This window comes from Schistocerca americana, chromosome 7 (genome assembly GCF_021461395.2).
Source record: "Schistocerca americana isolate TAMUIC-IGC-003095 chromosome 7, iqSchAmer2.1, whole genome shotgun sequence".
Lineage (NCBI taxonomy): Eukaryota > Metazoa > Arthropoda > Insecta > Orthoptera > Acrididae > Schistocerca > Schistocerca americana.
Genome location: NC_060125.1, coordinates 8,942,526 through 8,960,066, shown reverse-complemented (window position 1 = coordinate 8,960,066; position 17,541 = coordinate 8,942,526). Strand labels below are relative to the sequence as shown.

The window sequence follows — 17,541 nt, the reverse complement described above, 5'->3', positions numbered from 1 at the left end:
CGAGCACGTATTGGACATCATCTGATGACAGCTTCAACCCATCCACAAACATCATTAACTGTCCTTATATTGGCCAACCAAGTGCAACAGGCATGGAACTCCATCCCACAAACTGACACATGACACGTGTACAATAGCGTACCAGCATTTGCATTTACATTTGCAGTGGCTTGTCTCACACTCCCATTGATCCTGCAACGTTAATCACTTTACATACGTTGTCTCAACAAATATATTCCTGGTATTTCATTACTCTACATTAATTATTTTTTGGTGTTGCAAATTTTTCCGTCAGTGTACCTGGCCTTTCTTTAACCATCCCTGGGGCAATGCAGAATTCTCTTCCCAGTAGCGAGAAAATGCCGTTATTCCAATTTTGAAATCACATAAATTGCCTCTTCAAACGGACAGCTGTCGTCCAGATTGTTTACTCAGTGTCCTGCAAGTTACTTGAACATATGGTTAGTTGAAGGCTGTATTGTGTCCTTGAATCCCCGGATCTTTTGGCTTCGATCCAGGGTGCTTTTCGCCAAGGGCGCTCTACTGAAGATAATTTAGTCCACTTGAAGTGTGCTATCTGAACAGCTTTTGCTCAGCATCAGTTCCTTGTTGCAGTTTTCATTGATCTGCCTGTATATCTTATGATACCACATGGTGCCATAACGTCCTTGCCACCTTAAAGGAGTGGGGCCTCCATGGCCCACTCCTGATTTTTATCCAGAACTTTCTTCCATGTCACACATTTTGGGTACAGGTTGGTGCCTCCTGTAGCATCCCCCCCCTGCAGGAGAAGGGGCTTGCACAAGGTTCTGTTTTGAGTGTCACTCTCCTTTTTGTGGCTATCAATGATCTGGCGGCAGCTGCATGACATATTTTGTCCCCATCATTTTTGTTCGTCTGCGACGGCTATTGCTGGAGGCAGAATGCAGGGAGCAATACACCAAGCACAATCCTGGGCTTTCACTCATAGCATCCATTTTTTGGCTGCCATGACCTACGTTATGCATTTCTGTCATCGTGTTTTTTAGGTCCGGTCTTTGATGCCTAGTTGACATGGCTTCCCCGTCTTTGCCAACTAAAGCAGACATGTAGGTCGCACCTGAATGCTCTTTTATGCCTCAGCGGTGTGGTCCACTCTACTTTGATATGGCTGTATGCAGCATTGGTGCAGTCACACCTAGATTACAGGAATCTCTCATATGACTTTTTATCAGCTTCGACATTACGTCTGGATTCGATACACTATTGTGGGGTAAGACTGGTAACAGGTGCCTTTGGACTAGGCAGCAGTTCCACTATTGTGGGTTCTGCACCATCAAAAATTGATGGCAGCTGCTCACCCATAGTACCCTAACTGTCATCTCCTCTTTCCAGATACAAGATCTACCTCCCAAAATGGCAACACAGGTCTGGGGCTACGATCACCACGTTTGAGTCTTGGTCAAGCACACAGTTTTAATCTGCCAGGAAGTTTCATATCAGTGCACACTATGCTGCAGAGTGAAAATCTCATTCTAGAAAACTCTTTATCTGTAATTCTCTTTACATATTGGCTATTTTCTTCACATATGGGGGACATGGTCTCATCTGAAAAGTGAAAGTAAGCCTGTAAAAGGAAGGGGTGGGGGAGGGGGGGGGCAGTTCTCAATTCTTGAGCAGTGACCCTCATGTTTTTTTTTTTGTGCAATTTGGGTTAGTTTATGTTCAATCCTTGCACCCAATTTACTCTTTCATCTACCTACTTTTTTTCTCGTCAAGCAGAATGATATTTATGCCCGGTGCTTAATACCTGTTTGTATCACTTACAATGCTGGTATTTATGAATTTTTTAGCATTTGACTCCAGAAAGACCATTTTTCTTTGTAGTGAGGTCTTGCCAACAGCAAATTTTCTGGATGGAAAGTCACTCAATCTGCTCATATACTTTAAAATTTAAAAGTAAATCTAGCAATGCTAGAATGTATACAAAATACTGATATACCCATTTTCAAGTTGTTGTTTAAAGATTCGCGACTTTTAAAACTTAAGTAGATTATCTTTTTGATGATAGAACTTTACATAAGAAGTTATTAAGAACATTGCGAATATCACATGACGAACAATTGAATGACTAAAGCAGTGTTATCAACCCTCATTCATTGACACATGTAATAAATTCATCGAAGCAGTGAAGTTCAGAGCTGTAAAAATTTCTGAAATTAAAAGTATACATTGCCTAATGAATGTATTATTTTGGGGTGAAAGAACACAATAATTGTTAGTTTTGGAATGTAATAATTCACTATGGCTTCATTTTAATTCTAATAAGTTTCACACTGTAATGAAACATTGTCTAAATGCCTCTCTTCTCTCTCTCTCTCTCTCTCTCTCTCTCTCTCTCTCTCTCTCTCTCTCTCATTTGTTATAACTTACCGCTGTTATATTGTATTTGTATTGCAGTCATTACATTAAAATTGGCTATATTGATTCTGCAATTTATACTATTATGTTATTGCTAAGAATTGATTTAAAGAATAAACGTATATATTTATTTGTAAGATTTTGTAAATTTATACCACTGGAACTCTTTCAAAATATTTGATTGCGTAATACTGCCAATAAATACAATGACTTTCTTTCATCTGTTTATAATTGTAATAGATGTTGGACACTTTGACTCCAAGTATGTTATACAGAAACGCAGTGATTTTTTGCAAAAGGCAAAACTATGTGTTCGAAGAATTGTGGAGAGGAGGGTACGTGATGTATTTTAAGTAGGTTATAAAGAGTAACTATAACAACAAAAACAATAAATTATTTGTGATTGGCAAGCTTTCGGAGCCAATGGCTCCTCCAGACAGAAGCGTTGAAGGGGAAAGAAGAAGGGTAAAGGAAAAGGCCTGGAGAGTTCCAGGAAAAGGTGTAGATTTTGGAAAAGTCACCCAGAACTTCGGATTAGGCGAAAAATAGAAACGACACATGTCATATACCAGCTATTATGTAAACACTGTTCAGCTTTCTACATCTGCATGACTACCACCAAATTATCAGTTAGGATAAGTGGGCATAGGCATAGTGTATATACTGGAAACTCACAATATCCTGTTGCAGAGCATGCTCTACAACATGGCATACGTGACCTCGGCACTTGTTTCACCACACATGTCACCTGTATTCTTCCGCCAGACACCAGTTTCTCAGAACTCCGCAGGTGGGAACTAGCACTACAACGTGTCCTTGGTTCTCACCACCCACCTCGCCTTAATTTACGTTAATTTCTCCTGTCTCAGCTTTTCTTCACTGTAATTACTCTTTGCTTCACTCCGTTTTAGCTTTCTACATCTTTCATTGTCTTTCCCGTATATTTTCACTGCCCCCTCCCACAACTGTTGCATACAATACACTTACCTTCTCACTCTTATTAACCATATACAGTTTTAGTAGTAATCTCTGTCTTGCATATTACCCTGTCTTCCACCTTTAAGCTCTCAGGTTTCCGAATCTTGCCGATGCAGTCCCCAACAATTAGTCTTTCCTTCTCATCCTGTACCGTAAGTCACCCATGACCCATGGTTCTGGGTGACTTTCCCAAAATCTACCCCTTTTCTTAGACCTCTCCAGTCCTTTTCCTTCATCCTTCTTGCTTCCCCTGCAACCCTTCAGCCTGAAGAAGGAGTCACTGGCTCCAAACGCATGCCTATCACAACAGTCTTTTATGTGTGTGTTCTGCCACTGCTTGGTGAGTAGATTTTTTATCTATCCAATTAAATAATTTTATAAAGAGTATCTGTGTGTGATGTTTTTATTGGTATACAACTTGTTATAAACAAAACTTATTTTTACCATTTAATATGTTTCCAGATATTTACCAGTGGTAAAGATGAAATTGGGTTGATTGTACTTGGTTCTGACAAGACACAGAATCCACTTGATTACCCAAATGTTAGTGTGGAGTTTCCTCTTGCACTACCTACATGGCAGATGATATCCTTTGTGGAGAAATCTTTTCATGAAAGTGAAATAAAAAGAGATTGGATAGATGGTGTTGTTGTTGGCATGCAAGTCTTGAAAGATGAGCTAGAGTAATTATTTAAAGCTGTCTGTTTCATGACATTCCTGGAACATGTTCCAGAATGTGTGTTACACAAATCACAGTGACATAGTTGTGACTTTATAAACTTGAATCAATATGTTTTTGTAATGAAAAAGAAACAGAAGGCACAATACCTGCAGAAATAGGAAATTTTTTTGTGTGATTTTACTGCATGAATGTTTTTTACAGTTTTTCAGCTCAATAATTAAGGAGGTATTGATACAAGGCTTTGCCAAAAACCCATCTGTCACCTACAATTCCAGCCCTGTCACTGGCATTCCGTACCCCACAATATGACTGGGCCACTATGAAAGCAGCCACATCATTGTCAAATTCACTGAAACTACTGCATAGCAATTTGCTTGAGTATGGCTGCAGTTGTGGTCTTCTGTTTGGTTTAAGCACTGCGTCAATACCTTCTCTTTATAGCACTCAGAGGTCGCGATCTGCGACTGTTTTTACAAGTGGCAAGAGAACTTTTCCTCTAGTTGCTTGTTTTTCACTGAAAGATGCAAATATTTTAGAATGTAGTGCCCTATGTATATCTGTTAGAATAGCCACAAGGTCTGAAAGTTATTTTCAAATGATTGAGCTCTTCTACAGAGTATTGAAATTCACAGATTCCTCCAACCTGGTCCAACAATGTCTTACATACTCCTCTTCCTCCATGGATTGTTTCCAGTGTTTGGAGATGAAACATTAGGCAGCAAAATGTGCCTTATAACCAAAATCTAATGAACATATAATTAAATTAACTAAAGATGTTATGTTGCACTCTCAGGTAAGACTGATCTTGAATACAAAGCCAAAGTGGAAATTAATTGTAAGCTGCAACATTCATCTCACTTTTTGTTATTGAAATTATTCACAGTGCCATAGGGAGAACTGAGTTTATGTGTTTTATAGAGTCAGATACACGCAGTGGCACAGGGTGCTGTCCATTATTCTCCTGACTATGATGTCCAGCTATGGTAGTCTTCCTTCTTCTTTGGTCTCCATAGTGAATTTGATTTTGTGGCGTGTGGAGTTCAGATGTACAAAGAAGTCAAGAAGTTTGTCTCTTCCATGAGGCCAGATGACAAGTGTGTTATCCACATAACAGAAGAAGAAGAAGAAGAAGAAGAAGAAGAAGAAAAGAAGAAGATGGATTTCCATTTGGTTGACATCAGGGCCTCTTCCTCGAAGTGAACCGTAAACATATTCACAATCTCTGGTCAGAGTGGGCTGCCTATGCCGACTCCATCTGTTTGCGGGAGGTGGGTGTGCCATGAGTCAGTGAAGTGGGAAAGTTGACCAAGTAATATGCGTGACGTGTCATACCTCGACCGATATTGAGAACAGAATAAAAAATTCAGAGGCATTACTTTTCAGCACTCCCATGCATATTCTGCATGCAAGAAAAGCTTATGGAGCGGGTTTCTCATTCAGAAATTCTATTTCAGTGTTGGTTGTTTACACGAAGACCGTGTTAAGCATAATGGAAGAAGGAGAAATGTTTATCAGCATTCCAGATTTGGCAGTGGCAGGCTCATGGTCTGCTGAGACTCTGGTTTATTGTTTCACTATATTGCTGCTTGCATTGCTCAGAATCTCATTTTGTGCCAACATAGAATTGGTAGGTTCAGGAGGGCCATGCTAAATGCCTTGCAGGGCCTCAGTAGTGCCACCCAACTAGCACCTGAGAGGGCAGACAAGTGTTCGCTCATGCGTACGTGATCCTGCAGTGAAGTTGTGTACATTTAGTCAGGAAGTGGGCTTGTATACAGTGAGACAGATATCCACACAGACAATGTGATGGCATCTGGAGCAGCACAGACTGTCAAGCCCTTAATGCAGCTCTAGAGAGAGGTGAACTGACAGCGGTGCAACTGACAACAATGCCAGACACAGGAATGGCACTGTGTCATCGTGTCAGACGAGTCTCGGTTCTGCAACATCGTCACAATTGATGTACTTGTGTTTGGAGGCTCTGATGCCAACAGACCTGGCCAGATTGTACCTGTCATTCTCATGCGGGTCCAGCATGTGATGTGATGGTATGGGGTGCAACTGGATACATGTCACAACTTCTGGTTCACATATCCAGTAATTTGGACAGCAGTCATTGCATTTGTGTTTTGTTAAGGCCTATCGCTGTGCCCTAGTTTCAAGGGCTCCGTGATTGTAGATTGTATTTTATTGGTCCTGTTGTCTACATAGCAGCTTATGCGTAAGACATTGGACAAGTCAAGTTATAAATATACAGGCTGAAAGTAATTTCAAAGCATACATATTTAAGCTTACAATAATACACTTTACACACAAGTATTTATATAACACATTTCATAAATTTAAATATTCTTCAATGGAATAAAAGCAGTGATGCTGTAAATATGACTTTAGAGATTTTCCAAATGTATTGACCTCAGTGATAGCTTTTATGTTTTCAGGAAGTTTGTTATAAAGCTTAACTCCCATGTGAAAAGTACCTTTTTGGCACAGTGCTATGCTGATTTGAGTCATATGTAAGTTCCTGTTTTGTCTGGTAAAGTGCTCATGTATATCACAGTTTTTTTTAGCCTCTGGTCCTTGCCTATTACATTTAATTTAAAGAACAAAAGGGTTTCCATAATGTATACACACGGTAATGGGAGAATACCAGATTTCTTAAACAGGGGTTTACAAGAGTCTCTAGGCTTGCACCCAAACAAGATTCTAATGGCCCTTTTTTTGTAGTTTAAAAGTGCTATTAGCTATTTTAGAGTTTCCCCAGAAGGTGACCCCATATCTAAGACGAGAATGAAAGTACGCATGATATGCATTCAATACTGTTTTCTCACTACAGCATGATTTTAATGAACAAAGAAGATGACGTGTTTTGGTCAGTTCTGCATTGAGACATTCAATATGCTTGTTCCATCTGATGTCACTCTGCAGCCAAAGTCGTAAGAATTTGGTTTCAGTACTGTTACCAACTGCTTCGTCATTGATAGAGACTGATGGGATAAACATGTCCTTGTTAGGAACATTGTGGAATTTTAGAGCAACGGTTTTCTTACTGTTTATTGCAAGCCGATTACTCTGTGCCCAGCTGCTAAGTTGTTTCGTGACTGTGTTTACTGTCTGCTGTAACTGTTCATTGTCATCTCCTTTTAGTAGAATCGTGGTGTCATCTGCAAATATGATTGATTTGTGTGCATCAATATTTAAGCTTAGATCATTTATGTACAGAAGAAACAGAAGGGGTCCCAATACGGATCCTTGGGGTACACCACATTTTATTTGTTTATAGTCAGATAAGTGATTAGATACAGTTTTTAGTTCAATATTTGTGTGCTTGACGCACACTGCCTGCATACGATTTGTCAGGAAGGAACTGATCCACTTGTTGGACAGACCTCGAATACCATATCTTTCTAGCTTTGATAGCGGAATTTTATGGTCCACCATGTCAAAAGCTTTTGACAAGTCAATAAAGACTCCTATTGTTTCCTGTTTTTTGTCCATCAGGTTTAGGATGAAATTGATGCACTCATAGACAGCAGTTGTCGTTGACCTCTTATTACTGAATCCATGTTGTTCATTACATAGGATGCTGTTTTTATTTATAAATTTCATAAGTTTCTCATACATAACTTTTTCCAGTACTTTAGAGATGCAGGAGAAAATTGTGATGGGTCTGTAGTTATTTACATTGTCTTTATCCCCTTTTTTATATACAGGAATAACTTTTGATGTTTTTAACACATCAGGGAAAGTGCCTGCCTGAAGTGAGCAGTCGCATAAATGTGTGAGTACTTCAGTTAGGTTTGATGCGCTCTTCTTTAACACTGTTGCAGGTATACCATCAATACCTGCCAATTTGGAATTTTTTAGTCCTTTTATTGCTTTAGCTACTTCATCTTGTGAAACAGAACCGATGTACATTGATCCTCTACATGTACTTATTTTATATTCATTTGCCTGGATGCTCTTAAAATTTGATTGTAACATATTTTCAGCAACACCTGTGAAAAAGTTGTTAAATGTGTTAGCTACTTCTAAGGGGTTTGTTACTTTTTTATTTTTATGTGATAGTGTTATATTTTTCCAAGGTTGTCTGTATTCTCCACATTCTTTTTTTATAACACTCCACATAGCCTTTGATTTATTAGCTGAATTATAAATGATTTCATCATTATGCATTATTTTTGCTGCTTTTATTACTTTTCTTAATATTTTGGAGTATTTTTTATAGTATGCGCGTACTACAGGTGAGGAATTTTTCGAGTTACATATTTCATGAAGTAGTCTTCTCTTCTGGCATGAAACCCTTATTCCCTTTGTGATCCAGCTGTTTGTTCTAGAGTTTCCCCGTATGGTTAATGTTTTCAGTGGGAATGCAAGTTCAAAGAAATGGGTTAATGTATCAATGAAAGTGTCGAATTTTTCATTAATATCATTCATTTTGTACACTCCTAGCCATTTTTCTTTGTGTAATAAGTTGTTGAAGTAGTTCACATTATGCTGATTATAGCTTCGATACGCTGTTCTAAAAGACATGTTGTTAATAATACTGCCTTGTACTTTTATGCTTCATATTTGAGCAAGATGATCACTAAAACCTGCATTGAAAATTTTTAGTGAGGTGTTGTGTAAACTCTTATTTACTAGAAACTGATGAAGAGCTGTTTGACAAGTTTCTGATACTCGGGTAGCTGCTTTTACTTCAGCCTTTAAATTGAAGGACGTTGCAAGGTTCAAAATGGTCTCCCTATTTCCACTATTCATGAGGAAGTCAATATTGAAGTCACCACAGATTATAAATTCACAATCCATTTTATTTACTTTATTTAGCAATGACTCCATTTTGTTTAAGAAAAGTTCAAAATTCCCAGACGGTGATCGGTAAACTGTAGCAATAACCAGGTTGAACTGAGTAATTTTTATAGCTGCAATTTCATAATCCTTTTCGACATTTGCCCTAGTTAAGTCAGGTAGTGTAATAAAATCTACATTATCCTTTGTGTAAATTGCTACCCCACACTGTTTGCTGTTTTTCCTGCAGTAGTAAGCAGCCAAGACAAATTTGTTTATTTTAGTATTCTGGATTAATTCTGGGCTAAGCCAGTGCTCAGAAATGCATAACACTGAGATATAATTAAGTTCATGTGTTAATAGAACGTTAATTTCATCGATCTTATTACGCAGGGATTGCACATTATGGTGATAAATTTTTAAATCGGGCGTATTCACAGTTTGGTAATTGGGAATCATATTTACAGCATCACATACCTCTAGTTTAAATTAGGAATGTCAGCAGCGTTGTATTTTTGTTCTTCTTTCTTGTTTATTTTGTTTTCCTCGCTGTTGGAAGGATGTTCAGGAAGCTGATAAATTGTTCTATCCCTTACAAGTCTTTCTTTGATGTTATCTTTTAACAAGATAATGCAAGACTACACATCACCTGAGCTGTACTGAGCTACCTCGATACAGAGAGTGTTCCACTGTTGCCGTATCCAGCATTTTCTTCAAATCTGTCACCTGTGGAGAACGTCTGTTCACAGGATGCCAAGAGATGGGTATGCCACCAGCCGCCAGCCACCAGTCGCCAGCCACTACAGTTGAAGAACTCTGACATATGACATTCAGTTGAGTAGCATGAAATGATGTACCCATGGCTGTAATCCAACCTCGATTTGATATCCAGTGTGATGAGAGCTGTTCTGCTTTTCCAGTTTCAATACTGAAATTCATATATTATTTTTATGCTATCCTAACCAGATTGGACTGTGGTGTCATACAGCATAAAATATCTTACAACGTGTTGAATTAGTTATGAGAAGTGTAGAACAGCCAGCAGGGGAAAGATGTTGGCAATGAGACAGCTTTTATGTATAACACCAGTACAGTGTTTCACAGTGCATAATGCTTCTGCAGATTGAGAACAAAATGTGTGGTTTGCTTTCATCCATTTTCACAAACATAGCCTAAAAAATAATGTTGACATTACTGTGCATTTCACTCTGAGGCATATTGCACTCTGAGAATGTTCATCGAATTCAGTTACTTTGTATTATATTTCAGTAACAGTGACATAATAGCAAATTGGACTGTATGAGTTTTTACGGATTTTTTTTCCAGACACACACTACCATTTCTTCAGATTTATTCAATTTGGGTATAAATCCTTTCCAGCATATATGCTGTACACAAAATGTTGAACATAAAATGTAGCTATCTGCTGATTTAACATCTTGCTGAGTATACCGGTACAATATTTTGTTGTAACAAATAGTTCAATGTATTTTACACACTTATAAACTTATTTATACAGTTATAGTAATTTATACCATTACATTAATGTTGTACCTTAATGTTCTGGAAGACGATATTATAAGGAACCTCATACTTTTCCTGGATGATAGAGTTGTCTATAATGAATTATTGCCTGAAAAAAATCTGCACAAATTTGAGTCAGATCATAACATTTCAATTTGGTCCAAAGATAGGCAACTGAGTTTAAGTTTTCAGAAATGTAAATTGGAGCACATCACAAAACAAAAAAAGACAGTATTGTATGACTACATTATCAAATAATCACAGTTTTAATTGGTCAACTCATACAAATATCTGGATGAAATGAAATGGTGACATAGACTCACTTGTAGGCAAAGCAGAATGCAGACTTCAATTCATTGGTAAGACACTGGAAAATGCAATCAGTCTATAGAGGACATTGCTTACAAAATACTTGTGTGGCCCATTCTAGAATATTGCTTAAGTATGACCCATAACAAATAAGGCTAATGGCAGACATTGAATGTATACAAAATAGTGTAGCATGATTGATCATAGATTTATTTGATGCATGGGAGAGCATCAAGAAGCTACTAAAAATTGGAAATGCCAGACAAGTGAAGATAGACGCCAAATATATGACAAAACCTAACTTATGAAATTTCAGGAACCTGTATTAAGTGAGGTATTTAGGGATTATACAATAACCGCATATGTATCACTCCTATAGGGACCATGAAGGCAAGATTAATTACAGCATGCACAGAACCATTTAAAGAATCATTCTTCCCACACTCCACATGAGCATTGAATGGAGATAAACCATAATGTGTGGTACAACAATGTACTTTGTCGGACAAACCCACAGTGGTTTATACAGTGTGCATGGAGACATGGAATGAGTTGACAGTAGCTGGGTAATGGTTCATATTGATTCCCATTTCCCTGTTGCAGTAGGTGATCTTATGCCTCTAATTATTTTTCCATTGCTATCTTAACTTGCATTCTTCAATTCAGTTTATTAACCCTTCTTATCTCTTTGTATTAGGGCAAATGTACAGTTAACTTTTGAGGAATTTGTATTTTCAATTTATCAACTGGAGTTTTGTTTCATATGCAGCAGCAATGTTACAAATTATTTGTTTCAGTTTCTTTAGAATAATTTGCTGTTTCACGGGTGCTTTGAAGGAAATAAAAGATCTCGAAAGTGTCTTAATGACAACCGATGGCCTCATGTTGACAAGACAGCTGGTTGCCTTGCAGAGGGCAGGGCTTGACGGTCTGAACATCAGCTTAGACACCCTGCAGTCCCAACGCTACAACCAGATCACGAGGAGGAAAGGCTGGGAGCGTGTCATGGTTGGCATAGATCTAGCCTTGCAACTTGAATACAACCCTGTGAAGGTATTACTAGTGCAGCTGTCATCGCATGCAGACTTTCATAAACAAAAGATATAAATCTGTTGTTAAGAATATCAATACAAGAATCACCATTTTAAAGCAGTATGCCCACACCCTCGCCCCCATCCCCACTCCCACCCTCACCGCTGTCTCCACACTGCAGCTGTAAGTGAAGGAAGGTATATTAAGACAGAAGAAGTAAATTTTAGCTGACGATGCTAACAGTTTCGTAGTTTATACAACATAAAAAGGATGCCTTGCAAGTTTACCAATTAAAAATCTTATATTTTCCTCCCAAGAGAGTCTTATGAGACTCAAGATCTTTACAGTTTCTCTTTTTTTCTTTTGTGTCTTTAGTTTAAAATAAGTTTCCACTATTGTGGTGTTGTTTTGGTAAAAATACTCGATTGTTTGGAAAAATTATTCTTAATTCTGTAGTCACATTTTTGTTGTGTCTAAGTGCTACTGGTTTCAGTAGCAAGTGCCAGCATCAGTTCATCTTATTATCAAACATTTCTGTGCAAAATAAAAGCTGACCACTGTGGCCGAGCGGTTCTAGGCACTTCAGTCCAGAACCGTGCTGCTGCTATGATCGCGGGTTCGAATCCTGCCTCAGGCAGGGATGTCCTTAGGTTAGTTAGGTTTAAGTAGTTCTAAGTCTGGGGGACTGATGACCTCAGATGTTAAGTCCCATAGTGCTTAGAGCCATTTGAACCATTTTGCAAAATAAAAAGCTTCTGTACAACTGCAAACTAGACATACCATTTTCAGGGTGCAGTTCACATCTATTGAAAGCACAACAGTGACCTTTACTTTTAGTAGATAAGACACCTACTGAGGTAAGTGACTTGATGACTGCACACAAGAAGTTGTCATTTATTCCATATGTAGCTACCATGCAGACTCATATTTTGTATTAGTTTGTCCTTACTCTTCCAAAAGGTTAAACCTTGTCTCTGCAGCCACAGCTTCCTCTCTTCAGCAGTTGTCTTCATCTCCATGTGTGAAGAAAATCCCATTCATTGATCATATTGTTTAAGTAGGATGTTCTCAGTCATCCCCTTGTTTTCTTACCTACGATCTTGCCTTCAGAAATGTTTTTTAAAAGATTATCATCTCCAGTTAAGTGTCCAGTGTATTTTGCTTTGCCCTGGCCTATAACTTTCAGTGGTTCTTTCTTCTCTCCTATTTCCTTTAATTTTTCTGTCAATGCAGATAGTTCTTGTACTTCTCCTCCAGAACCACATTTCAGCAGGTCTGAGGCGAGCTTCCTTTGGCTTTTCTAATGTACAGATTTTGCATCTGTGTGACAGAACACTCCACACAAAGGTCTTTACAAATATTTTCTTAATGTGGAAGCTGATATGTTTATTCAGTTGCAGCTTCTTCTTATTTTGGAAGGAACTCTTCACCTGTGCTATTCTTTTCTTGAATGCCTTGAAATATTGATTGTTTTCTTGCAAAATGCTACTGAGATATTGAATTTCAGTTCCTTTCTTGAGTTGCTCATTGCCTGTTCTTGTGTCAGTCCTACCTCCTCCTCCTTTCTTGTCTGTAGCCATAACTTTTGTCTTCTTTGTATTCATTTTTAGCTTTAGTTTTACAACTTCTTGATTTAAGGCCTGAAACATTTTATTTAGTTCCTACTCTGATTTACTATTGTGATGTCGTCAATCTGCAGTGTATATGCATGCAATTAAGTTTCCATATCGACATCATGCTCCAAAAACCACCTAACTGTGTGTGGCAGGGGGTACGTCTCATGCCACCAACTGATCCCCTCTGCCTTGTTCCACTTGTGAACAGTGCTTGGGAAGAATGACTGTCAGTACACTTCTGTATTATCTCTAACTTCTCAAATTTTCTTCTCGTGATCATTTCGTGAATTGTATATGAGAGAAACTATTATGTTGTCAGACTCTTCTCGGAAACTACTCTCTCGAAATTTGGGTAGTAAATCTTTCCGTGATGCACAACTGCTCTCTTATGGCATCTACCACTGGAGTTGCTGAGCATCTCTGTAATGATCTCACAGCGACTAAATGATCCTGTGACAAAACACTCCGCACTTCATTGGATCTTCTTTCTCTCTTCTGTCAGTCTTACTGGGTAAGGACACAGGGGTAATTTACATTCACTTAAGATTCTTCCTGTGAATCTTAGTCTGGCATCTGCTTTTCTATTGCTGTTTTATGTGGTCATTCCACTTTAAGGTTGCTCTGGATAGTTACTTCTAGATATTTTATGGTAGATTCTGTTTCCAGCAATTTGTCATTAATAGTGTAGTTGTACAGTATTGGATTTCTTTTCCTGTGTGTGTGTGTGTGTGTGTGTGTGTGATATGTTACATTTATTTATGTGCAGGGTCAACTGCCAGAGCCTACATCATTCACCAATCCTCTGCAGGTCATTGTGCAAATTGATACTGTCTTCTGTTATTGCTACTTTCTGATGGACAAGTGTAGTACCTGTGAACAATATTAAGGAGCCTCTGACACTTTCTACTGGATCATTTATATACATTGTAAATGTAATGGTCCTATCACATTTCCATGGCGTATTCCAGAAATTACCTTTTGATTCTGGTCATCTTTTCTTTGTTGTTGCTATTACTTCCTTGATGAACATATTAAGGAAGTAAGGTGATAGAAGGCACCCGTCTCTCACTGCCCTTCTGGTTTTCCTTCTTTCATATCCGGTTCAGTACTCTGACTTTAGTATATACTCAAAATTAATCATCTGTCCTTCCACTTTGGACATTACTTTAAGGATTGATGATATAATGGTAATCTGTTTATTAAACAATATTTTAACGATACACTATGCTTTCTGATCATATAGTGGCTTGATGATGGAATTTGATACTGAAATTAGTAATCATTAGACAAAATAAAAGTGAAGCTATAATAAAAGAAAGTAATATTTTGGATCATGTCAGTTGTTGTTCCAAACAACTGCATGTCAGGAATAGGTTCAAATGGCTCTGAGCACTATGCGACTTAACTTCTGAGGTCATCAGTCGCCTAGAACTTAGAACTAATTAAACCTAACTAACCTAAGGACATCACACACATCCATGCCCGAGGCAGGATTCGAACCTGCGAACGTAGCGGTCATTCGGTTCCAGACTGTAGCGCCTAGAACCACACGGCCACTCTGGCTGTCCAGGAATAGGTACTAAATTATTTGTCCGCTGATGACCTCACAGCTTAGAACACTAAAACACAAATGTTAATTGTTTGCTATGTGCCCTGGTAGAGTTTACAGCTGTTTACAGTTCACGATTGGTTGTTGGAGATTGGACATTACTCACATAGTGTATTTAGTGCACAGTGCAGAAAAAGGCAGTGTCCAGAAAAGTAAACAAGTGTAAAGGCAAAAGTTTCATGACAGGATGTTGTGTCACCATACTTGGAAGACAATTATAGCCAAAGACAGAAATTTAAAAGAAACTGGCTCATTTGAGCTGCGGAGACCTAGTTGAGGATTCTCAGTAGATAATTGTTAGCACAGTAGAATTTATAAAGAGACAATGTCAGTTCGTGTCAGGGAAGGTTGATTGGTAAGTATCTATCAGCTTTCTCGTAAAACTCACAATTTGAAGAATACACATCAAGGAAAAGGTAGAAGTCCAACAGTGTCAAATCTAGACAATAATATCGATCATCCAACAGTTTTGCAAAATCCCCAGTTGTACTTTACTTACTTACTTACTTACTAACTTACTCAGATTTGCTGTGTACCATACAAGGAACTGGTTTCCACTAGTTCACTTGATCAGCTGCCAAGTTCTCACCTTCCTCCAAGTTTGTGTCCATGGATTGAAGATTCATTGCAAAAGTTCCAGGTGTTAAAAGGTCTTCCTGTACATCTGTATCTGTCCATTGATTTCAACAACAGTGTTGATTTTGGGATTCTTCCACCTTACATGCGTAGAACATAACCTGCAATCCTCAGTCTTCTTTCAACAATAATTTTGTGCAGGCTGTGTAGACCTCTTATTCTCAGCACTTCATCGTTTGTAACTTGGTTGGGTTAACATCTTCAGAATTCATCTCTAGCATTGTTGGTGAAAAACATGGAGACTGTGTGCTGATTTTACTGACATTTTCCAAGTCTCACACATATAAACGATAAAGGAGTGCAGTCAAAGCTTTGTTGGCATATTACAGACCTAATTGCCATATGGACTGATTTTCCAGTTCTGCTGGTGATTTCTGCATCTGTGACCTCATTATTACATATAAAGCTACCGAGATATGGCAATCTGTCAACATCTTGTATTATCTTCTATTGCACTGTAATCGGGGAAGAGACGAGTAATTTCCACTTACTTTGCACATTCTGTTTACCTTATCCCTATTAATTTTCAGCCCTACACAATAGGGCATTTAATGAGAAAGCATATAAAAATTAACTTGATGCCTTCCAAGGAGACGGTCTCTACTTAGTCTCTACTCCTTCAAGCCTGACTTTGTAAGTGTAGACCAGACATGGCTTAAATTCAGAGAAATAGTATCGACATCAATTAAGAGATATATACCAAATAAATTGAAAGGATACCAAATAAATTAAAAGGGTGGTGCACAAAATATGTCAAAACTCAGCTGCAGAAGCAATGAAAAAAAGCATGTCAAAATTTAAAAGAATGCAAAATATCCAAGATTAGCGATGTTTTACTGAAGCTCGAAACTTAGGGTGGGTTTCAGTGCAAGATGTGTTTAATAGTTCCCATAGTGAAACTTCGTTTTGAAATCTGGAAGAAAATCCAAAGAGGTTCTGGTTGCATGTGTAGTACACCAATGGCAAGACACAACCAATACCTTCACTGCGCAATAGCTGTGGTAATATTACTGATGACAGTGCTACTAAAGCAGGGTTACTAAACACGGATTTCTGAAATTTCTTCACCAAAGACAACAAAGTTATTATTGCAGTATTCAAATCAAGAACAACTGCAACTGTGAGTAACTTAGTAGTAGCTCTCCTCAGTGTCATAAAGCAGTTATGTTTCTTTCAGAGAATGCTGATACAATAGCTCCATTAGAAATCATATATAGCCCTGGAGATTCTAAAAGGTATCAGATAGATTATATAATGGTAAGACAGAGATTTAGGAACCAGGTTTTAAATTGTAAGACATTTCCAGGGGCAGATGTGGACTCTGACCACAATCTATTGGTTATGACCTGTAAGATTAAAACTGAAGAAACTGCAAAAAGGTGGGAATTTAAGGAGATGGGACCTGGATAAACTGAAAGAATCAGAGGTTGTACAGAGCTTCAGGGAGAGCATAAGGGAACAATTGACAGGAATGGGGGAAAGAAATGCAGTAGAAGAATAATGGGTAGCTTTGATGGATGAAGTAGTGAAGGCAGCAGAGGATCAAGTACGTAAAAAGACGAGGGCTAGTAGAAATCCTTGGGTAACAGAAGAAATATTGAATTTAATTGATGAAAGGAGATAATATAAAAATGCAGTAAATGAAGCAGGCAAAAAGGAATACAAATGTCTCAAAAATGAGATCGACAGGAAGTGCAAAATGGCTAAGCAGGGAGGGCTAGAGGACAAATGTAGGGATGTAGAGGCTTATCTCACTAGGGGTAAGATATGTACTGCCTACAGGAAAATTAGAGAGACCTTTGGAGATAAGAGAACCACTTGCATGAACATCAAGAGCTCAGATGGAAACCCAGTTCTAAGCAAAGAAGGGAAAGCAGAAAGGTGGAAGGAGTATATAGAGGGTCTATACAAGGGCGATACACTTGAGGACAATATTATGGAAATGGAAGAGGATGTAGATGAAGATG

General features: G+C 38.2%; 1 protein-coding gene across 1 annotated transcript in view; it reads left to right on the top strand.

Annotated features, from left to right (window-relative positions):
* Window positions 1–2,606: 2,606 nt before the first annotated feature.
* Window positions 2,607–17,541, top strand: part of LOC124622207 (molybdenum cofactor biosynthesis protein 1-like) — a 64,412-nt gene continuing 49,477 nt past the window's right edge. The window contains exons 1-3 of the mRNA XM_047147855.1: window positions 2,607–2,735; window positions 3,841–4,061; window positions 11,479–11,734. Of these exons, the coding sequence (XP_047003811.1) occupies window positions 2,607–2,735; window positions 3,841–4,061; window positions 11,479–11,734 (606 nt within the window). The remainder of the gene's footprint in view (window positions 2,736–3,840; window positions 4,062–11,478; window positions 11,735–17,541) is intronic.